The following is a 24,238-nucleotide window of genomic DNA, read 5'->3' as shown; positions in this document are numbered from 1 at the left end:
TGCATCACATTCTCCAGTCTTTTATCAACCCAAGGCCTGTGAGAACCCTGAGGCGCCCACGCAAGCGCTATGTAAGGCTATTGCACTATACTTTATGCAAAAAATAGAGCTCATCTATGAGAAAATTGTCCCGTCAGGAAGTCAGCCGCTGGTCACTAAAATATCTGACCAACCAGAACCAACTACCTCCCAGCTGTTAGACAGTTTCCCTCCTTTGACTTTGGCAGAGGTAAAAACATTGGTTCCTATGGTAAAATCAGGGTCCCCCCTCAATCCCATCCTGGCCAAAGTTGTCACCTCCCTGGCCTGTCAACTGTCTCCTTCTATTAGATATCTCCTCAATCTCTCATTGAGTGAGGGTAACGTTCCGTCAGAATGGAAAGCAGCACAGGTTAGGCTCATTCACAAGAATTCCAAGGTTCCTTTGATGGATCTTTCCAATCTCCGCCCTATATCGCTTCTTCCCTTCCTGAGCAAATTATTGGAAAGCATGTTAATAAACATCTCTACAACCATGTCAAAGTTATTGGTAGTTTAGATCCTTCCTAGTCAGGCTTTAGGCCCAAATACAGCACTGAATCAGCCCTGCTAGTGGTCATGGATAACATCAGGATGACCCTAGACAAGGTAATTCTACGATACTGGTGCTGTTGGACCTATCTGCCGCGTTCGACACGGTTTCACATCAGATATTGCTCAGAAGAATGAAGGAAATTGGAGTAAGGAATTCTGCCTTTCAGTGGATGGCGAGCTTTCTATCTGCTCGCTCCCACACCGTCAACCTGGGCCCGTATCTTTCAGCATCTATGGAACTGTCCAGTGGAGAAGTGTGGCTCAGTGGTTAGAGTGGCAGACCTCGATGCAGAGCTCTGGCCAGGGACCAGGGTTCGATTCCCGCCTCGGCAGGTCTCGGGCTCATAAATTCCTCTGACCGGATATTCTCGCCTCAGTGCCTATTCTAATCATGGGTCCCACGCTGCAACTCTGGGCAATAGCTTGCTTAGTCTCCACAACGGCCCCCACAGCGCGAGGGAAGCCTGGTTTCACCACGGGGGTGCCCAGGAGTGGACACTTCACAAGGAAAACCAGGAAGGGTTCCCTTGCGGTATTCGTACAAGCACCGGGAGACCCCATGCGGGTAGCTGCGCGCTATACAAGTACAAAAACATTTACATTTACCCCAGGACTCTTGTCTGAGCCCTACATTGTTCAATATCTATGTTGCTCCCTTTGCCATTCTCCATAGGACGCATGGGTTTACCCCTATATCCTGTGCCGACGATACACAGCTGCTTTTTCCCTTCAAAAAATTTACTTCGTCTGTACAGGCGGCCTTCTCTTCCGGTATGAGAGCTATTTCACACTGGATGAAGAGCAATTTTCTCCAGTGTAATGTTGGAAAAACGGAGAGTCTGCTTTTTGGAGATGCACCTCTATTATGGACCCCTGAATGGTGGTCTGCTGAGCTAGGTGCTCCTTCTGCCCCTAAATCCCTCGTTAAAAATTTAGGCGTCCGTTTGGATCAAGCCATGACTTTGAAGGAGCACGCTGCTCAGACAGCTGGCTCCTGTTTTCATACCTTGGGCTTACTCTGCTGAGTCTTTTTTTTTGCTCCCCGATTCAACCCGTAAGACTCTGACTCTGAGCCGTGTGGACTACTGCAATGGTCGGCTGATCTCCGCTAATGAGGCTCCGCTCAGCAGACTGCAGGTAGTCCAGAATACGGCGGCGCGATTGGTCCTCAATGCTCCGTCTAGGACTCCTTCCCATCCTCTTCTCTCCCAGCTCCATTGGCTACCAATACACCAGCGGGTAAAATTTAAAGTTTGCTGCACTATCCGTAAGGCACTATGAAATCTTGGTCCCACCTCTCTCTCGGAGACATTTACACCTTACCTTCCTCTCAGGTCTCTCAGTTCAAGCTCCAAACATCTTCTTGTGGTTCCCTGAGTCAGGAAGGCCAGACTAGGGGGGAAGGCCCTCTCCCATCTTGGACCCCACTACTGGAATGAGTTCCCTCTGCACTTGACACAATGTTCAGACCACCTACAGTTTAGGAAGTGGCTCAAGACCGCTCTTTTTGGTCTCTGATTCAGTTGTAGTAGCAGTTCTGTGTCTATGCCACCCGTCCAAAGCGCAGAGATACCCCTTCGTGGGTCGATTCAGGCGCTATATAAATAAATAAATAAATAAATAAAGTAAGCACCAAACTGCATGACATGCCAGGTATGGGAACACATGGAGAGAAATATTCTCTGTTTATAATATAAAGTCAGGGCCTTTGGTAGTCATATCACTGAAAATACAAGATTTGAAAAAAATATTTTTGCCTACGGGTGCTCGTGGAAGACAATTTCTATGGACTGGAATCTAGAGAATGCTAAAGTGATACTGGTATTTTACTGACCTCTGCTGGTCGTTTTCTATCAAGAAAGTTAAATAGAGGCAGTTGCCAGAAAAAGAAAAAGTCCCTCAGCAGAAAGCAATTCGGGTATTTTACTGACCTCTACTGGTCCTTTTCTGTAACGACAGTTGAATAGAGGCAGTTGAACAGAAAAAAAGTCCCTAAGCTGAAGCAGACAGTCCTGGGGATGATCTCCAGAGCCCACAAAGTGCATACACATATAAGTATATACTAATATATAAGTATATACTAAAGTATATACAAGAGTTCTCGAATGCTCAACTTAAAAATAGTTAACTCCAAATGCAATGCACAATAAAATAGGGTTAAAGAGGGCATCTTGCCCAGGTGATACTTTTATTAGACAGATTCATAATTTGGGCTGTACGTTTTGCATAATTGATTTGCTGATGAGCTCAGTAAATATATGCCGACAATCATCACCTTTAGTGTCCTAAAAACACATTTTGAAGTGATTTCATTCATAATCATACACGAACATGGCTGCACAAGACAACCTTCGTCTGTGATAGGGATAGTAAAACAAAGTTGAAAGTAAATATATTCTTTTAAGATATTTAGTTTTTCAATAATGCTTCCATGCTTTATTAATAAAGATGCAAAGCACACCACGCCCTTCTTCTAAGAAATCTCCTAGTTTAACTACTTTCAATCTGGGTGGATTTAGGTAACATTTACCAATACATGTTTTTCTACTGCTAACTGTACCCTGTAGCTCAGTGGGTTGCATGTAAGAGTCGTTTTTTTGCTGTTTGAAGGGCGGCTTATGGCCAAATGTGCCCTTTCCACGGACAGCTAAAGTATGAGAATCACAGTGGTGCAATCCTCAAGCTGTTATGGTTCAAACACACATAGACTATGTTCGTGCGTGTGCAGAACCACATTTACACAGATCCCTTCTTACAACAGTTATGGTATAAGAATCCCATAGGCCTCTTCGTCCGGCAGTTAAAGTACAGATACCACATAAGTCCCTCCCTGGGGCATTATAGTACACCATCTGCATAGACACCTTCTTTGGCAGCTCTAGTACAACAACTACATAGGCCTCTTGTTTAAGAATTTATGGCATACACACCAGAAAGATTCCCTCTTCGACAGACGCAAATGCCAGAGGACTGCAGCCCTGTGCTTGAAAGCTAACACATCCCACTGTGACTACCAAAAGCAGACTCATTGGAAGATATCAAGCTTCTGTATTTTTTGTATAAATAAGCTCTTCCTCTTCTCCTCCGCAGCTTTAATCAAGGAATTATGTGGCATTTGTGCCGCAGCAAAAACACAAACTGCCACCACGTGTCTTTAAAGCACATCGGTAAATGGTGTAAGAGCTCACATAAATCAAAGAAAATGCACACGAATTTTATGATCATTTAAAGACACTACTCTCAGACACCTAGGTGAAAATCCCAATGTCTCCCGGACCTACTTTATAGATTGGAAACATTTGTACTGAGGATTAACAAATTGCATGGGAAGCTTTCAAACCATTTCTTGAACTGTAAAAAGTGAACACAAAACTATTGTTGCGTGCAAGTTTAAATAGTCTGTCTAAGCAAGGTTTTCTAATTTCAGTCACTGACTTATTTTTGATGTATTTTTAATTGATTTCATGATTGGTGGAGGCTGAGAAAATGAAGTATAAAGCAGATTATTTCAAAGTACTTTTTTTAGTTCGTGCATACACTCACCTCTCTTTTCACAATCCTTACTTTTCAATTTAAATTCCCATCTATTTGACCTCGAACCATCTTACTCTCACTTATGATTTTTCGTACACTCGTCTCCCCCATTACTTCCATTCATTCTTTCCACTTGCCTCCTCTTTCTCCATTCTGTCTCTCTTCCATTGCCGCTATATTTATGTTTTCCACTTTCTCATTCTTCTTTGGTTTCAGTTATTTCGTGCCTTTTATTCCCCCCTCTTTCTCGTTACTGTTTTTCCTCCAATATTCTCTCTATTTCTCTCTCACTTTGTCAACTTTTTTTTCTTGTCTCCCACATGACACCATCTTTCACCATCCCCTCTCACTCTTTTCCATTCCCTACCTCTTTCATGTCACTGCTCTCCTGTTTACCTCTCCTTTCACCTGTATCTCTCTTATATCTTTCACTCCTTTTTGCCACCTCTCTTTAAACTCTCACCAGCTCTATTTTCCATTTCTTTCTGTCTTTTCTACTATACTACTCACATTAGGTTGAAGTGTAACTGACAGGATGCCAATGCAACTATATGGAAAAAATACCAATAGGATTGATTAGTTCTGTCAGAAAATCAATTGTCCTTTTCCGTACTTCCTCCCCCACACAACCCACACAGCGGCAACTCTAAGAAAGAGAACGTGCACCAATGTATTTGTGATGTGCTTTAAGTCGGGTGAAAAAGACAGGTTTTCTAATGGGGCCGTGCCCTAGGAGCTAAGATTCGTGTTTAAGAGGCGAGGTCTGTAAGCCTAAAGTTTTGACTTCATACGAGTGGCTTGGAATTCCTATACGCACAGATTCATACATCGGGTCTTCTTATAGAAGAATTACTGGTTCAGTAAGAACTACGCGGTGACAATGGGCTTGATAATATGCCCTTGAGAATTCCTGTAGAAGCCCATGTTCTGATGTTAGCATGGGCTTCTATTGGACTTCTCTGCGCTAAAGTGGCGATAATTTTAACTCCGTGCTTGATAATATGCCCCTAGATTATTTAACAATTTATATGGCACCCTTATCCTTGCCATTAGCAAAAACATATTTGACACAGTAAATATATTATCAACGTAGCACCATGTTTTGAACTTATGAACATTTACTGTTGGGTTACCATCCAGAGAGCTCAGGACTTAAGCACCTCCTACGTGAAAACATGGCATGCTCATTTCAACACACAATATGTATAGGTGCAAACATGTACTCTTTTTAACAAGGTACTTGGAACAACAGACACAATTATAGGTGTCGGCATTACCCACTTCAGTGGCATTCGTTTTATCAACCTGAGAAGGATGAAAAGCTGGGTTGGCATCAACAGGATTTGGATCATTCAGCTGCCTACATATTTCCCCATTAGAAATGTTTTTCCACTAAATTGCCCTAGTGGTTATATCTGCAGACAAATCTGCTGGTAGTATAGCTTAGTGGGGTTAAGGCAGCCACTAAAGAGATGTGTTTACAGTGCCTAAACAGTAAAATAGCTCATGTAGTTCATGTATCTGCTGCAGTGAAGTGTACAAAAATATAGGTTTAAATCTCTGGAGGTACTTCCGTGAGTTGCTGCAGTTGCAAGTCACAAGTTCCAATGCTTGTAAGGCAGCTTAGCTAGTTACATACATGATGCAAAGTCCTGCAAGAAATGTGAACAAAAGCAACAAGCATTGGCATAGCCAATAGGTCTCGCTTTTGGGACCTTATAAGTATTTAGTTATGCAGCACAATATCCTTTGTGCAACAACATCAACTGTTGCATGGCTAAGCACTTATAAGGTCCCAAAGGCGAGACCTATTGGCTATGCCAATGCTTGTTCTCTTTCTAGAGGAGAACAGTGTTTTCTCCAACACTCACAGAGTGAACATACCTGATACATTCCAAGCCAGGGGATAGTGTCCCGACTGGCTCAGAAAAGGGACCCATCCAATCTAATGGTCCTGATGAAAGCCATCGACCTGTATGGGCGCAGGTAGGCTGATACATGTTGACCTTATAAGTATGTTGATGTGAGACACCTTATATTTCCCTAGACATGTCCTCTCTTTTTAAACCTTATCCCTGCCTATGTTTTAAGAAATTCCTGTTGCATTGCGACAGGAGGTAATTTTAGATCACTACCTACTTGTTACGGATACCCTACTGTCGTTTTGCTTTGAGAAATGCCCTCCTGGTAAAGGGAAGACCCAATGATGATGCTACCAGTTACTAGTATGTCAGTGGGGAACAAGCTATTGCCCGAAAGTAGCTGTTCAGGGAACCAAAATGTATTTTTCAAAAAGACTCCTGTGCAAACTACCTGGTCCCACCCTTTTTGATACTTGACAAAAAAGATTAGCCATGTCTTGGAGAACAGCCGGTGCAACTAGGATTGCCTGTTAGAAGGGCAAACTACTTGAGTGGGCAGAAGCAGAAAGCACAGAATGGAAGGAGGAGCGAGTTACATAACAGGATGCAATTATATACTCTAGAAACTTACGAGAGACAATGACAACTGACCGTTCTGAGTACTAGGGAAGGCCCTAAATTAGACATAACACACAAAAAAAAAAAAAACACAACAGGACAAGACACACTTCACGGACAAGACACACTTCACAGACAGCCAACATAAAAAAAAGATGCACAGGGCTTCACCGAACTTGAACGAGATGTACTCACAAGTAATAGTGCCATTCTGGGGATTGGAGCCAAAACAGGAAATCGTGAGAAATCAAAAGATGGAAACCCCAGAAAAATTGGGCCATTGGTGGGGGCAACAATATATAAGAATAGCATTCCTCAAATGTCTCAATGACTGCAAGTTGACATCAAGTTCATCATTAAAGTTACAAGGAAAAAGCAAAACGTTTATGATTACTGTATGCTTGTTTTCACATAAACATTTCTAGGCATTGGTACTGGTGCAATTTTTAGGGTGATTCATCCGTTGGGGAATTCTTAGGGGAGTATGGAAATGTCAAACAGGTCTTTGTGTCCCCCTTTCACAGCAAAGTAAGTTTATCTATCATGTTAATACATTTTTTTTGGGGGGGGGGGGGTAATACAGCGCTACACCCTACCTAATGTAGCCTCAGAGCACTACTAACAGATGACATCAGTATAAATCAGCAATTATAATGAATAGACGATAGTGAAGTTGTAAAATTCTTGAGAATCGGAAGCGCCACGAGTGTAGTTGCTGGTTTTTAGGCATCCAAACAATCCAAGCCTTAGTAAACACAAGTGGCCACCTGCATGGACGTGAACAATGGGTTTTAAAAAAAAAACTGGGTTTTTATGAGTTTTAGTAAGTAATTTCCCAGTCAAAGATGCACTGGGAGTGAGCTCCCATGGGATGATCCTGGTGTTTATGTGTAAGGTCCTGCGACCAAACTTCTTGAGGTGGTATGACTGAATTGAGAGCAAGCTGTGGTTCCTAGATCGAAAGATTCTAGCTAGATGATCTGGAAGAAACAGCTTCCACAAGTACTTAAGGGACCTGCCCTGTAGAACCTTATGGCCTCTCAAAGGGGCGTGGCTTAAAAACATGTAAGCTAAAAACGTGCTTAGCATAGTGGTCCTGCCGCCGGACGGGTATTTTGCTGCTTCTGTCATTGCATCCTGAATATTTAACACGACAAGCGGCTCATTAAGTAGGATGAAAAAACTGGGGAGTCTCTCAAAGGGGCGTGGCCAATGTAATCAAGGCCATGGCTTAAAACATGTAAGCTAAAAATCTGTGCATAGCATAGTGTGCTGCCCAACTTGTATTTGGCTGTTTCTGTTATTGCATCCAGATGTATGATACAACAAGTAACATCATACCTACAACATGTTAGGACTATTGGCTTTGTCAACGGTTGTTGGCTGCGTAAGATAAATAAGCAGCAACTATGGCTTGTATATAATATTGAAAAAGCTTCCACTTAAAGCCCTGGTGACACCACGACGATGTTGCTGCTCCTGAGTTTCAAAAAGAGAAGGGAAAACCATAGAAAAAAAATGTTACTCTTTAAAGGATTTCCCTTCCCCTACCAGGCTCACCTGGCATGACCTAATGCCGTAACTTGTCCGCTAGTGAGAAGTGAGCAGACGCGCACATCCATGTGCCTGCTGTCACTGCAGTCCGGGAAAAAACGGACCGCCTGTGCCAGGGCACGAAACAGAGCCCAATAGAGCCCCGTTTCGATGCCCCTTTTAAAAAACTGCAGGTGCTCAGCACCGGTGAGACCCGTCCCACTTAAAGCCCTGACAAGAGGTAACATTACACCAACAACAAGCCAGGACTATTGGCTTTGCCAATGTATGTTAACTGCATAAGATAAATAAGCAACACCTATGGCTCCCCTGCATAGAATATTAAAAATGCGTCAGTTCTGAAATGATGAGGCTGTTAAAGAACTATAGCGAGTCTGTTTGAAGTTACATCAAAGGCAGGGAAGGGTTGAACCGCTGCCGAGTAAAGATTTCACCCTGAATGGGAAGGGAAAATATAGAGAGCTCGAGCGTCTCAACAGCTGGCAGGACCCGGCCCACTTAAAGTTCCGAGCCAGAGTATGTTTACTTTACTGCTGTTCGAACAATGTACCTTTTGTCAGATAGATGTGAAGACAATTATGAGCAATTATGTGAATGGCTACTGAGATCTAGGTGAACCTGAGTGACGGTTCCCTCCATCTAAGTCTAAGACCTTGTGGAGGGAGGGCTGCTACTGAGTAAGAGAAGTCTGATGTGGTGTTACAGTTGTAGATGCGAGCAGAAGTGCAGAACTATGGTGTAGCTTACTTCTACATAGGCTAGAATTAGTTCCGGGATTATTTAAATAGGTGTTTGTCCGGGAAACAATTATTTTAGGATACGACGTCTTGGGACCACGGCAAAATGTCTGGTTAATGCTGAGGTGGAGCAGAGAAGCCCGGGCTAATGTTTGCCCGTTGCCTGGGTCACGCACCTCACAAGCAGCTCAGCGCCGGGCCTAAGAATGTGTCGAGCAGATTCCTCCTCCAGAAATGAAAGAAGACAAGCAAGAGCGCATGTGCTAGCTGCCGTGCACCCAATTAAAAAAATATTTTTAAAAATAGGTTCACGGGTATTGGGGATCGGATGTTCAAAAGAGGAGCAAGTGGGGGAATCAAACAAACAAAGCTGGATTTGGGGGAAGCAGGGAAAAGCAGCACATGAGAGAGCAGCAACACAGAGTGCTGAGGGAGATAGACATGAGGAAAGAGCAGCATGGTACGAGGGGAGAGGCACACGAGGGAAAAAACTACATGCGAAAGTGATCGCGGTAAACATCAAAGCGGCCGCGAAAGTGAAAGTAATCACTTCAAGTGCGGCGCGCGCGCCCGCGCACATGCACTGTAGCTCTAGGCTGGCCTGGTAGCACTTTTTGGAGCCCTCTCAATAAGTCTCGCCAGACCAGCGCATGCGCTGGGTCAGGCGAGACCTAAAAAGCAGCAAATGATGGACGGAATGCTAAGCAATGCAAACATTTACCTCCAGTCATAAAGGTCTGGGTTTAAGACATCATTCTATTGCTCACCACGCCACCCCAATTTGGACCCAGCCATACGCAAATCAGTCTTGAGGAACAGTTCAGCCCGAACTGCCAAGCCAGGACCTACCTAGCCTGATTAAGTGAAATGGTGGATCTTATCTCAATTCGGAAGTCCAGCATTAGAAAGTAATTGAATGTTTAATTCATACTAAAATGTAAAAAATATTTGTAATTCAAAATATTTGCCTATATAGATTTGAACGATTTTTTGTAGCAAGTTTTTAAAATACACTGGGGTATACTTTAGGAACAGATTGGTGTTTATTTTATAAAAAGGTCAAATCTTTTGGCAATTAATTTATTATGCACATTTAAAAACAACATTTTGTTTTGTGTTTCATATGTGAATCTGAGGGATATTTATAAATAGCTTTTTAATAGTTTTAATAACTCTGTTAAATGTTTACAATTTTTAAAACTATATATATTTTGCAACTTTAAGATGTTTTAATGATTTTTAGGTTTTTCATTCTTTTTATTTAATTTCTTATATAATTTCAATTTGTGCTTAGGTTATTTGAGTCTATTGAACCTGACCTCCTAAATATATGCACTTGCTTCAATTTGTGTCAGACTAGCATTTGAATAGTAAATTTCAACCCAGTAATGTATGCACTTTCTTAGAAAGGAGTTAGAATAGTAAATCTGCTTTCACCCCAATCTATGCATATTCCCCAATGTTTTTTAGGCTGGTGTTCGAATAGATAGAATAGTTAATCTGCCCACTCCCCTGCCAATGTATATTTGTTGGACCGATTTATAATAGTAAATATGATTGCTCCCACTTCCATATATCTTCACTTTCCCCAGTGTTTGTTGGCCTGGAGTTAAAATAGAAAATCTCATCACCCTCCTTCAATGTATGCACTTTCCCCAATGTTTGGAATTAGAAAAATAAACCTGTCCTCCCCACCCAAAATGTATTAATATCCCCTAATGCTTGCAGGAGTGCAGTTAGACTAGTGTATTTGAATTGTTCTTTATTTGTATATTTTCAGATTGTAGTTAGATTACTATTTTTTTCAAATTCTTTGTGGATTTTACAATAAGATATTTTTGGGATTTTTATCAGAAACATAATTTAAAAAAAGAAATCATTTTATTGCTTTTTTAAATTGTATTCTATTTTTTGTTATGTGAAGTATATATATATATTACCTAATACTTAGGACCAAGTTTCCATAGGAAGAGCATTTTTTGTTTTGCTTATAACTTTAGCGTCGTTTGATGAATCTTCGTGAAATTTTCCAAACTAATTCTTTGTTCATATCAGCTCCAATGTGGGAAGTTTGGGGATGATTCGTCAAGGGGGCCAAGAAAAAAGGGGGGTCCCAAAATGTGTTTTCTCCTTGTTAATTTCCATAGGAAACTTTAGACAAGGCTACAGGTCGAACGGGTGAACTGAATTACCCCAGATTTGGCAGGGAGAAAGGTCTTGGTCTAGAAAGCATGCTTTTGTTTATTCGGTGTAAATCCGTTCAGTAGTTTTGGAGAAATATTGAAATTTACAGATATCGATATTTGGGAATTCTGCCATCTGATTGGCTGAGGTGTTACGAGCACGAGCTTGCTGCTTATTGGCTGTGAGCGGTGCGAGCAGTTGCAACTAGGAAGTGTTAGCAGCCATTTTGTGATTCTGTTGAAACGAGTAAGGGGGAAAAAGGGCAAAAAAAGTAGGAAAGGGGAGGGTAGGAGCCCTGTAACGTCTGTGGGGTGTTTAGGGCATGCTATACAGGGAGTGGGAAGCAAAGTATTTAGTCCTAACGGTGTAAAAGTGCTGTTTTGCCGAGAGTGAGAGGGTGCTGAGGTGAGGTGCCGGTACTCTCAGGGATGAAAGCGTGCACCTAAACTGTGAGCTGAGTGCTGTAAACTAAGCTGAAGTATTTATCCCTAATGATGTGAAAGTGCTGTTTTGCGCAGAGTGAGATGGTGCTGAGGTGAGGTGCCGGTACACTCGGGGATGAAAGCGTGCGCCTAAACCATGAGCTGAGTGGTGTAAACTGATGTGGTCTGGGCGCTGTAGCATACTGGCCGCTGTAGGATAGCTGTGCAGGTGGTGTTGGTATGCATTTAGAGTATAGCGGGAGTGGGAAGCAAACTACTCACTGGTACTGGTTTGAAGACTCGGGGATGAAACCGTGAGCGTAAGCCGTGAGCTGGTTGCTGTAAAGATATGTGTGTGGGCGTTGTAGGATACTGGCCGCTTTAGCATATCTGTGTCAGTAGTGTTAGTATGCGTTTATACGATACAGGGAGTGGGAAGTAAACTACTCACCTCTACTTTCTGAAGAATCAAATGCAGTGTTTTAGGAAGCAGGAATAAAGAAATAATTGTGAAGAATATAATGCCGAATGTTGCAATGCACAGAAGAGCAATGGTGAAATCAGGTGTGTCTAAGAAAGTGGGTGTGTGTAATAGGAAGGAGGAATAAAGAAATAATATTGAAGAATATAATGCAGAATGTTGCAATGCCACAGAACAGAAATGGTGAAATCAGGTGTGTCTAAGAAAGTGGCTGTGTGTAATAAAGTGATGGAGTCTGAAAGTTATATAAAGAGTGTCTTTATTTAAGTGCCATAAATGTATCCACTGGTGCAAGAGGTAAGGCATTCAGTTGAGGCAAATTCTAACCGCTTCTGCTGTATTCAAACGTAAGCTCCTAGATCAGTTCCATGTAACATAAACAATAAAAAAATTACACGTGAATGACTCGAAATTCTATAATGAAAATAAAGGTAGGATACGATTAGCATATGTATCCTTTAAGAAAAGAAACAAAAAAAAAATTGCAAAGTGTAATCATCAAACTTCTTCAATACCCTGGTACTGCTTTGCTGTAACACAAAATTATCAACAGTAGAACAGTCAGCAATCTCTTGTACAGTAGATTCAATCTGGTGCGTGTCAGAATTGGTAATAGTTCTAGTCACATCGGAACTTTGAGGAGGAACACTAAATTGTGCTTCTGAGAAGCACATTAGGTACCCTTCTCATCAAACCATACATTATTTTCTTCAGCTCTTTAAAAAATAAATCTTGTGCAAAGAGCCAAGGCACCGAGCGAAGGCAAACTCCAACCGATTTGGTTATATTCAAATCTGAAGCTGCTGCATTAGTGAATTCCACATTACATATAACAGTTCCATGTGATATAAACAATAGCTATTAGACATGAATGACTCAATTCTATAATGAAACTAAAGGTAGGATACGATTAGCACACTGTGCCAACCAGTTCCTAAACAATGTCGTGTTTTTTTATGTTGATCGTCAGCTCGTGAGTAAAAACTGAGGATGAGTAAATTTGTGTGAAAGGGCTTCATGGATAACAGGCAGGCAGAGAGACGTGTGCACAAAGAATAGAGATGGTTTCAAAATGGATGTCGGGTTTAAGCTAATTTTGAAAGTAAATAGCGTATTTGGAGAGGCCATACATCACCCATCCTTGGTTAGACTGGAGACGTAAGGGGCAATAATGAAAACAGAGTTCAAATGCCTGAGCATACTTAGAAAGTTATAATATGAAAATAGTTCAATTGAAGTGTATTAAAAAAAATTAAAGGAAAAACTCAAAAAAGTTGGTAAAAATCAATCCAAGAAGAACGTGAATTTCTTACAAGTCTTGGAGATTGCAGTCTGGAAGTTCTTCAGCGGCTTGAGATGCGTAATGTTGCAAGAGGTCAACATTGCCATCGTGTGAGAAAAGGGAAGCGATCCAATTTATATCTTCAAAGGGACAGTAATATTCCTCGAATGTTGGAAAGGCAATTTGAATTGGCAGGCAATCTGCGATGTTGCCAAAGGTGGTACGTTGCAGTAGATCTGTCACGGCTGCACAGAAATCCCATTCCGCCACGATACCTTTTTGCGTTGCATCCGCCATTGCTCTACTGCCTGAACAATTGAGTTCATGGATTTCAAGATACTCATTACCTGCTGGATATCGGGAGCGATTATTGGGATTTTGGCAAGGCATACATCCATTCGCCAGTCAAATGGGCAAGTTTTGCAATAGAAAGATGGTTGCACGCAGATTGTATATGTGTAAATAAATGTCATGTTGTAGCTGGCTCTGATTCTAGATAGAGGCAGGCAGCCGAAAAGTAGTTCCATTTTTTCACTGTATTGATGTAGCTTCGCGTAGAGGAATATTCTGTCGGAGATGCTTGTTACCACAGGGAGCGCAGTCATTTTTTACAAGCAAAAATAGTAGTAGGATGGCCGCAAAGAGGGCGAGAATTTTGGGCACTGTTCCTGTTATTTCAGAGATGATCGAATGAATTAAGTGTGGTATTATACCAAAAACAGTTTGAAAGGCTGTGAGAAGGCCGGAGGAGGCCGTATTAAAAAAGTGTGCCAGACCTTGAGTGTGAGATGTGTTGAAAATTGGCTAACAATTTACAAAGTGTAATGGGAGGTTCGAATTTAAAAGGGACTGTATTTTACTGGAAGTTTGTGCTTTCTGCAGGTGATAAATTTCTTTTGCAGAAGTGAGGAAAACTTCTGTTGTGAAGAAAAGCGCTTTAGTTTGGTTAGTTTAATGAAATCTGTTTGCAAAGTAGGGATTCAAGGCCAAGTTGAAGTTTGGGAGTTAGTTTGTGTGGGTGGGATTCGACATTGCTACAGGAAGTTAGTTGGTTTGAAACAGTAAGGACATACGGTATGCCACCTCACATTCCGTAGGAGTGCATGTTATTGAGAAACAGATAACTGCCGTTAGAAAGCTGTGTGAATGTTGGTCTGATTGTGGGAGTTGGCGTGCTTTCAAGAAAGCAGGCAGGCAAGATTGGGGGCCATAAGCTTACAAGTGTCGTGCAGTTGGAAATTCTTGCATAGTAATGAATGACTGCCATTGTGGTCACAATTTGCACCTGTGAGAAAAACTTCTGTATGGTTTTTAAGACAGCGATATGTAAATGGGAGAAACCACTGCTCATGAATAAACGCGCTACCTTATATAATCGCATACAACATGACAAACAACATGTACACTTATCAGACACAATGACACTACGTACTGTGGGAACCGTGGCTAGCCATGTACACAAAGCAAACATGGCATAGCACCTCTGTTACACAATGCAGAATGCGGGGAGAGATGGGAGAAAAGTATGTGTGAAGGTGGCAAATGATTCTCGATTATAAAAGTATACAATGCAAAGTGTTGAGGGGATGTGCCGGACAGACTTGAGTATGCAGAGCACACACATGTACATGTGAACATATACTGATGGCCTATTGAGTGAAGTAGATAGTGAACGGAACCATAATAGTACAGTCAGTAGGGAAGATTTCGAAAACATAGCGCGTACGTGCCCTTCCCCCCCCCCCAAAATCTTTAGCGTAGTGGGCTGGCTCGGCGTACACAAGGCTAGTGTAGGGGTATGATTAAAAGGCACGTTTCTCTGGGTGTGGTTCTCTTCCGGAATGGCGAACGTGTCTGCCAGGTCTGCGCAGCTTACACCGCCACGAGGTTGACCTCTTGAGTGAAGGTGGCTGCGGGAATAATGCTCTCAGCCTGCTGCTACCCAGAAACCGCCATGGCCGCTGCGACGCACATATGCCCCACAGTTCACCTTTCGCTACCGCATTATGTGAAAGAGGCGGAAGCTCCTGGGGAGAGGTCTGCGAGGTCGGAAGGCTCCTCAGATCAACGCTGGCTACGGTGACACAGGCACACAGCGTTCAGTTTGAGGCCCAGCAGCGTGGAGTGCTCTGCATACTACTAACACCATAGTCGAACAGGTACCAACAGGGGAACGGTGTCTTGATCCCACAATGGACGATGTTAGAACTGCATCTGAGAGTGGAGAGGAAGGTACTCTCTTGGAGCAGGTGCAACCCATCTAGGTCACAATAGTGGAACAGTGTATTGATTCCAGAATGGACGATGTCCGATATTACTTGCTAGTGGGTTTTCACAAAACTCCTTCTGTTCACGTGCATCAGACTCTGTGCTTCCGTAGGTAATTGCTGCACATGATTATTGGGCTTGGCTGACTGCAGTGGCTGGAGTACACCGTGCTATAGCAGGTCCGAACAGTGAAACGGGGTCTTGATCCCACAATGGACGATGTTAGAACTGCATCTGAGAGTGGAGATAAAGGTACTTCCTTCGAACATGTGCTACTAACTCTAGGTCGAACAGTGGAACGGTGTCTTGATACCACAATGGACTATGTTAGAACTACATCTCAGAGTGCAGATGAAGGTCCTCCCTTCGACCAGGTGTAACCAACTCTAGGTCCCAACAGTGGAACGGCTTCTGGATCCCACAATGGACGATGTTAGAACTGGATCTGAGAGTGGAGATGAAGGTACTCCCTTCGACGAGGTGCAAGCAACTCTAGGTCCCAACAGTGGAACGGTGTCTTGATCCCAGAATGGACAATGTCCAATATTACCTGCTGCTAAGTTTTCAGAGAACTCCCTCCGTTTAGGTGCATCAGACTCTGTGCTTCCGTAGCTAATTGCTGCACATGATTATTTGGCTTGGCTGACTTTAGTGGCTGGAGTACACCGCAGAACAGCAGGTCCGAACAGTGGAACGGGGTCTTGATCCCACAATGGACGATGTAAGAACTGCATCGGAGAGTGGAGATAAAGATACTCCCTTCAACCATGTGATGCCAACTCTAGGTCCCAACAGTGGAAAGGTGTCTTGATCCCACAATGGACTATGTTAGAACTGCATCTCAGAGTGGAGATGAAGGTACTCCCTTCGAACAGGTGCAATCAACTCTAGGTCCTAACAGTGGAACGGTGTCTTGATCCCACAATGGATGGTGTCTGATATTAAATGCTGCTTGCTTTTCACAGAACTGTTTCCGTTGAGGTGCATCAGTCAGTGTCTGTGCTTCCGTAGTTAACTGCTGCACATGATTATTGGGCTTGGTTGACTGTAGTCGGAGGACTACACCGTGGTACAGAAGGTCCGACCAGTGAAATGGGGTCTTGATTATATGATTGAGGATGTCAAAAGCTAAAGTCTGTGATGATTTCTGTGTACCCCCTGCGACCAGGTGCAACCAACTCCGCGCATCCGAATCCAACGGCACGTGGCTGTGAGGTGTTATTGACTACTGCCTCTGTCTTACACTGCGGTCAGCAGGGCTCACAATTCAGATCGAGTTGTGATTGTTTAATTACAGAATTCAGTAGGCAACTAACTACAACGTTTTGAAATATACAGAATATTCTTTTAGTATATTTGCTTGAAGAATTTTTTTTAATTGAGTTATATGTTTAGTACAATGGTGAAATTCATTTTGCAAGTTCAAAGGAACACTGAATAGTCAACACTGCGGACAGTAGAAATAGCAATTCGAATTGTTTTGATTTATTTATTGCAGAGTTTTCTGTAATTTATGTTGTATTTTGGGAAGAAGAAGTGAGAAAAAGTATTAATGGATGTCTGTGTGACTAATGCATTCAATTTACATGGCAGACAGTAGTGTTCACAATTCAGATCAAGTCGGTATTGTAGATGACGCAGTCCTGTAGGAAAAGATATTGCTGCAGTGCGCGCTGTCCGCACCATGCATACGCGTTATCGCAGGCTCCGCACACGCTTTTTGTTGCTTCGCTTACGACAAACTGTGTAGCTCAAGTCCACCTTACGTAGCTGTGGGTCTTTGCTGACCGCTCTCTCTGGCCTACACTGCAGAGAGCAGTGTTCACAATTGAGATCGAGTGGCTATTGTAGATGATGCAGTGTTGATGGCAACAGACATTGCTGCTAGTATGGCCCGCTCTTCATCGCTGGCTGTGCACATGGTAAATGCTTTTGATGTGGCTATCTGAGTGCACTAGAACTGCTGGACCCTTTATGATACAATCTTTTTGGGTATTATTTCAGATCTATTGCCTGTGTCTGAATATAGCACAAGTTGTGGTTCTTTTACAATAGAATATTTTCTGTATTATTTTACATGTACTGTTCCTACCTGACTGCAGCACAAACTATTGACCCTTTTATTATTGAATCTCTGTGTGTGATCCAATGATTACTGTTGTAGTTGATGCTAGCAGCAACCATTCCCTGAGGGCTGGTTTACACTCACCCCACACCCATTCAGCACAGATGTCACTGGATATGTGACCCTGGTAATAAAAAGGAGTCGAGCGCACATGCCCGTACCCACTTCCACTATCTATCTGTGTCCATGTGTTCATTATCTATTCATGATACTGCCCCTGGGCCGTACCACATTACATTGTGCTGTGGACAGCGTACGCAACCAAGTTATCTCTGGCAGTGGGGAAAAGTTCTGTTATGTAGCTTTTAGATGCATGGCTATCACAGGTGGAAGGCTGCTTTACCGAGCATCAATATTGATGAAGATGATGGTCGCATGTTGTGTGTACCGTCAGATATGTGTACATAGCAAAAAGTTTTCAAAAAAGCTCTGTAAGCAGAAGAGGAGTCTCTCATCAAACGCTGTAGAGAGAATGGCGAAAATGGGTGGGGTCCTCCAACTGTTACAATGGGAAATGTTATGAACCAATCAAATGCTTTTCTCTAAGGTCACATGGGAATCGCGCAGCGAGCGCACAAAGAGCTCTCACCGATGCGATTTTGAGAAAATATTACCATAATATAAGTTTATTACAGTTAGAAATATACAAATGTTTAAAATATTTTAGATTATCGCTTGCTCTCATATACACTTTAAAGTTATGTACATATAGTTTTGAGACATACAAAAAAAATGAGGTAATGGCGTACCTGGCGTGGCACCATATGTCTATGACGTAACACAGGGCCTGGCAGCGTGCAGTCGTCGCATACGCAATGCACAGCGGGCACGACCCCATACGTACATGATGTAAAGCGCGGCTTGGTATTGCGAACCCGTCGCATACCAAAGAAGCAAGGCCGCAAACTCATATGTATATGTTCTTATGCGGGACGTGGTGCCACGAACTCGGCGGATAAGAAATGCGCATCATTTCAATATGGCGGATAGGATTCGTGTGGTGATGAAGCTTGGTAGACTACCGGTACATGTATCAGTGATGTCATCAGTGATGTCACTGACCATGTCATGAATGATGTAATATGTGATGTCATCAGCAGTGCATTGCGGGGGCACGAGTTATAGTTAGCTCAACTAACTATAACAGGGGAATTTCTATGGTTTTCTATGAGTGAAATGTCCAACTAACTATAACGTCCCTGAAACCTATGTTTTTTTTAGTGAATTTCTAAGGTTTTTTAAATGATAATTCCTAACTATAATATCTGTAAAACCTATGGTGGCTCATCTATGGGCTGGAAACATTCAACAGAAATTAGCGCACCATCTGAGGTTGTATTTACCAGGACTTCATTATCCACAATGCCGAGGGTCATTAGACCGGTCCATCTGGGGGCGTGATTTTGGCATTTAAGAATGGAGACCATAGCACGCATTCATTACAGCGATTGCCTCTGAAGAACAAAGATAGACTTTCGAAACGCGTCAGGCGAATCGCGTTCTGGCTGTTTGATTGAAACTACAAACTGAACCTGCCTGTACCTTGAATAAAAGGCTTGCCACCTTAGTGCGTGTTCGAGTGCTGCTCACCTGGTGGGATTGGCAATGGAGCATTGATATATATATATATATATATACACATATACATATATATATATGCACACATACATATTTCCACACATATACATACACACACAAAACCTCCTCCCTTCAGAGTAGATCAAAGGACACAACGGTGTTTGCTTCGATCTTTTATTGAAAAGCTGGACGGCATTACCGGTTTCGGCTGTGCGCCTTTTTCAAATGCCTTAGTTCAGTGCCGAGACTCCTGATAGGTGTCTTACAAAAGCCCCTCCCTATCATGTGGCGAAGGGCACACCTGTATCACATCTTCCTTGCAAAAAGTTCCTGCAGTCTAAATGTCAGAACTGCGAGTCCCAGAATGCAGCATGATGGTAAATGCCGTGGTGTAGGGAGCAGGCTCGGCAAAATACAGGAAATAAAGGACCTCAGGTCCCCTACTTCCAGCCTACCCATCCGCAGGGATTAAGGCTGGAGACTGAAGGACAGTGCCTATGTCTCTCCAAGAAGTCTTGGACCGCCAACTGACAGCAGCGTCTCAGTCACAGGAATGTGGGCAGCAGGTCGCGATCATTCGATCCCTCAGAAAAACAACTGTTCCACTTTACCCATGTAGTCGTGACCACGCAATGGAAGGGTCCTCTGCTGTGCACCACGGGCAGCATGCTAGACATCACAAAAAAACCTCCTTCCTTCAGAGTGATCAGAGGACACAACGGGGTTTGCTTCGATCTTTTATTGAAAAGCTGGACGGCATGACCGGTTTCGGCTGTGTGCCTTTTTCAAATGCCTTAGTTCAGTGCCGAGACTCCTGATAGGTGCCTTATATAAGCCCCTCCTTATCATGTGATGAAGGGAACACCTGTACCACATCTTCTTTGCAAAAAGTTCCTGCAGCCCAAATGTCAGAACTGCGAGGCCCAGAATGCAGCATGATGGTAAATTCTGGGGTACAGGGAGCAGGCTCGGCAAAATACAGGAAATAAATGACCTCAGATCCCCTACTTCCAGCCTACCCATCCGCAGGGACTACGACTGGAGACTGAAGGACAGTGCCTATGTCTCTCCAAGAAGTCTTGGACCGCCAACTGACAGCAGCGTCTCAGTTACAGGAATGTGGGCGACGGGTCGCACTCATCCGATTCCTCGGAAAAACAACAGTTCCACTTTGCCCATGTAGTCGCGACCACACAATGGAAGGGTTCTCTGCTGCGCACCACTGGCAGCACACTAGACATCACACAAAACCTACTCCCTTCAGAGTAGATCAGAGGACACAACGGGGTTTGCTTCGATCTCTTATTGAAAAGCTGGACGGCATGACCGGTTTCGGCTGTGTGCCTTTTTCAAATGTCTTAGTTCATACTACATATCATATGTTGGAGTGTATAAATGAGCATATATGATACTGAGTGATTGTGAGAGTGCCTGTATGAATCAGTGTGTGTTTGTATTAGTTATTGTATTAGAGTGGAATTATGTGATAGTATATGTTTAAATAAGTGAGGTGGTATACGTCATTTGAGATGTCATCAGTGATGTCACTGACCATGTCATTAGTGATGTAATATGTGACATCATCAGCATTGCATTGCGGGCGTGCGAGTTATAGTTAGCTCAACTAACTATAACAGGCACATTTCTCTGGTTTTATATGAGTCAAATGTCCAACTAACTATAACGTCCCTGAAACCTATGTTTTTTTTTGTGAATTTCAAAGGTTTTTAAATACTAATTCCTAACTATAACGTCTGTAAAACCGGTGGTTTTTTCAATGAATTTCAAAGGTTTTTTAAATGTTAATTTCATATATTAATGTTTATAAAACCTAGGGGGCCAATTCACAGAACTATTTTAAGACAAAATTCTAAACTTACTACTTTTGGTATTCACAGAAGTTAGGATTTTGTATTAAGTTTGTCTTAAGACAAACTTAAGACAGACTTAAGACAAACTTAAGACAAAAATTTAGACAAACTTAAGACAGACTTAAGACAGACTTAAGTCAGACTTAAGATAAACTTAACACAAAATCCTAACTTAAGTCTGTCTTAAGTCTGTGTTAAGTCTGTATTAAGTTTGTCTTAAGACAAACTTAAGACAAAATCCTAACTTCTGTGAATACCAAAAGTATTAAGTTTAGGATTTTGTCTTAAATTAGTTCTGTGAATCGGGCCCTATATTTTTTCTATTTGTTTTGTACTATTTTGGAACTCTATTATACTTCTTTTTTTTTTACTTTAAAAATTAAGTAATGTTTTATATCTTCCCCCAAAAATATGTATATCTTTTTTTTGGGAGAAAACTGCACTCCCATACCGGTAGTGTACCAAGCTCCATCACCAGGCAAATCCTATCCGTAATATTGCTAAACTCGTAAAGGATGCGCATTGCGTATCCGACGGGTTCATGGCACCGTGTCCTGCGTAACATCATATACGTATGAGTTCGCCGCTAGCTGCTACATGGGTATCCAACAGGTACGCAGTACCAAGCCACGCGTTACGTCATGTAAGTATGGGGTCGCGTATGCTGCGGGTTGCGTATGCGACGAGTGTCCGCTGCCAGGCCCTGTGTTACATCATAGACGTATGGTGTCGCGCCGGGAACGCCATTCCCTCGGTTTTTTTTAATGTCTCAAAATTATATCCAAATAACTTTAAACTGTATATGAGAGCAAGCGATAATCTAAAATATTTTAAACATTAATATATTTCTAACTGTAATAAACTTAAATTATGATAAATATATTTTCTCAAAATCTTGTCGGGTGTGGCCTCCTTGCGCCCTCGATGCGTGATTGCCATGTGACCTTAAAAAAAAGCATTTGATTAGTTCATAACATTTCCCATTGTAACAGTTGGAGGACCCCGCCCATTTTAGTCATTCTCTCTACAGCGTTTGATGAGACACACCCCTCCTGCTTAGAGAGCTTTTTTGAAAAGTTTTTTTGCTGTGTACACATATCTTCTACCACACACAACATGCAACGATCATCTTGATCAATATTCATGGTCTGTACATTAGCTTTCCACGTGTGATCGCCATGCATCTCAAACGTTACATCAAAAATCAAATGTGTGTTACACGATGCCCCTGGTGTGTGTGTGTGTGCACAATATTGTGCTGCCTTTCGGCCTGGGTATTGCTGGCCCAAAGGGGTATCATCAGCCACAGGCAGAGTGCACATCCTAGATCACATGTGACAAACAGTAAACAGTAATGTGTACATTTGTATTGCTGTATTCTCTGTTGTCAGGCTTTACCAGTAGTAGTGTGTCATATGTGAGACTTTCAGATTCACGTTTGGCATGCATTGCTTAACTATAATAAATGTTATCACTATTTATGACGTAGCCTCACTGCTGATCCTCCCTCCATCCGAGCACATTCACATGTGTGCGCTTCGCGATAGCAACACTTTCAATAATACTGCACACCCTTGACATGAGTGTCTGCGCATTTCCACAACCTTGACAACAACATGTGATGTTGGCCATTCAATGTTTTCGAACAGCATCTCATTAGCGATAGTTGCCGCCCTCCCGTTACATGCTACATTAATGTAAATTGCGCATTCTGTGACGTCAAAACTGCAACAGAAACACACATAAGTACACTTCCTGGCCAGGCAGGAACTGAACAATGCCCAGGTCCCCAGAACTATTATTCACACCCCTACGCTCGCCTGGCGTACGCAAGCCCAGTATACACAAACGGCTATTAAAAGTTTTTTTCATTGCCTGGAGGGTGGAGAGGATTCTGGGTCAGTGTAATTCCTACCAATTTTAATTAGTTAATCACACACAAATTACTCTAACTGACCATCCAGTGGTCAGTGAAGGTGCACGATGATGGGAAGATGTGAAGAATAAAGTAAGGGGATGTTTGACTTCACCAATAGGTGAGCAAGGAAGCACTTCCTTTTGGTTTAGTTACCCTCACACACCCTACTGGTATCATGCTTCATCATCGAGTCATTCCGACGCCTATAAGTCGGGGTTGGCTCGACCACAGTGTTGGGAGCTCTTTGAAGAAATTAGAGACCAGGGGGCTGAAAGATTAAAAAACCTCAGGCAGATCCCCAGTTTCCCTTTATATTTGGGTCTGTCTGGGTTAATAAAATTACTTAAAATATGGGTCTTGTTGGGAGTATTATGGTCCTAAGACCCTGGTGCCAACATGTTTCAGTCTGTGCGAGGCCGTGAAGGTCCAGGACTTTCTTCAGGGCAAAGTAGGCCACCCTGGGGGGCAGAAGAGGGAATTCCCTATCCTGTATGTGAAACAAGGGCAGAGTAGCTGCTCCTTGTGTGAAAGACTGATTATTTATTCTGTCATGCGTAGTACTCCATCTGGAAAGAAAACAGAAAACAAAACAACAACATACACTTGTATGAATGCTCCGTGGTATTTCCAAAATGCTGTGTCCCTTAAACGTGCTTTGGAAAGAGACCGACACCTACATGTGCCAAGTGAGTCTATGACATTGTGGTGTACTACTCTTTCCCAAACATGTGCCACTCATATCCATATCTGTACATATTTAAATTACGTGACAGATATATCGTGTGGTGGCGATTTTGCTCTCATACTGACAAATGATTCATGCCAGTTGGTGCGTGCTATCAAAGTAAACATCTCCGTATCTCGCTCTCGTACATCATTCATACCGTGTCCGTGAAGAAACATAAAAACTGAAGTCATGTGCGATTATTGTAAACACACATAGTTGAAGTGTTAATAGTGCACACATACATTTATCCTTACCCGAAATTCGGAGAGTTCCTGTGTCTCAGGGGACCGCAGGGCTTGTAGGGGTAGCTCTATAGTCAAACCCTATAGATGGACCCCAAGGGGGAGAAAGAAGTTTAGAAATGAGGCGTAAGGGAAATGGCTCTATGGGTGTAATCAATGGTGGCACCCCATATGAGGTGAGACACGTGCGTACCCGAAACCCTATGTGCATGTCCCTGACTTACTTCGTCAAGAGTCCTGCCCCACCCGAACACCTGTTTGG

The 24,238-nt window shown here is 42.7% G+C and overlaps 1 protein-coding gene across 1 annotated transcript in view; it reads right to left on the bottom strand.

The window, feature by feature from the left end:
• Window positions 1-1,620: 1,620 nt before the first annotated feature.
• The window catches only part of LOC146855643 (uncharacterized), a 43,845-nt gene continuing 21,227 nt past the window's right edge, over window positions 1,621-24,238 (bottom strand). Inside the window, exon 3 of the mRNA XM_085651165.1 lies at window positions 1,621-1,794. Coding sequence (XP_085507291.1) covers window positions 1,621-1,794 — 174 coding nt within the window. The remainder of the gene's footprint in view (window positions 1,795-24,238) is intronic.

This window comes from Triturus cristatus, chromosome 4_1 (assembly GCF_964204655.1).
Source record: "Triturus cristatus chromosome 4_1, aTriCri1.1, whole genome shotgun sequence".
Taxonomy (NCBI): domain Eukaryota; kingdom Metazoa; phylum Chordata; class Amphibia; order Caudata; family Salamandridae; genus Triturus; species Triturus cristatus.
This window is presented reverse-complemented; position numbering and strand designations above follow the sequence as displayed.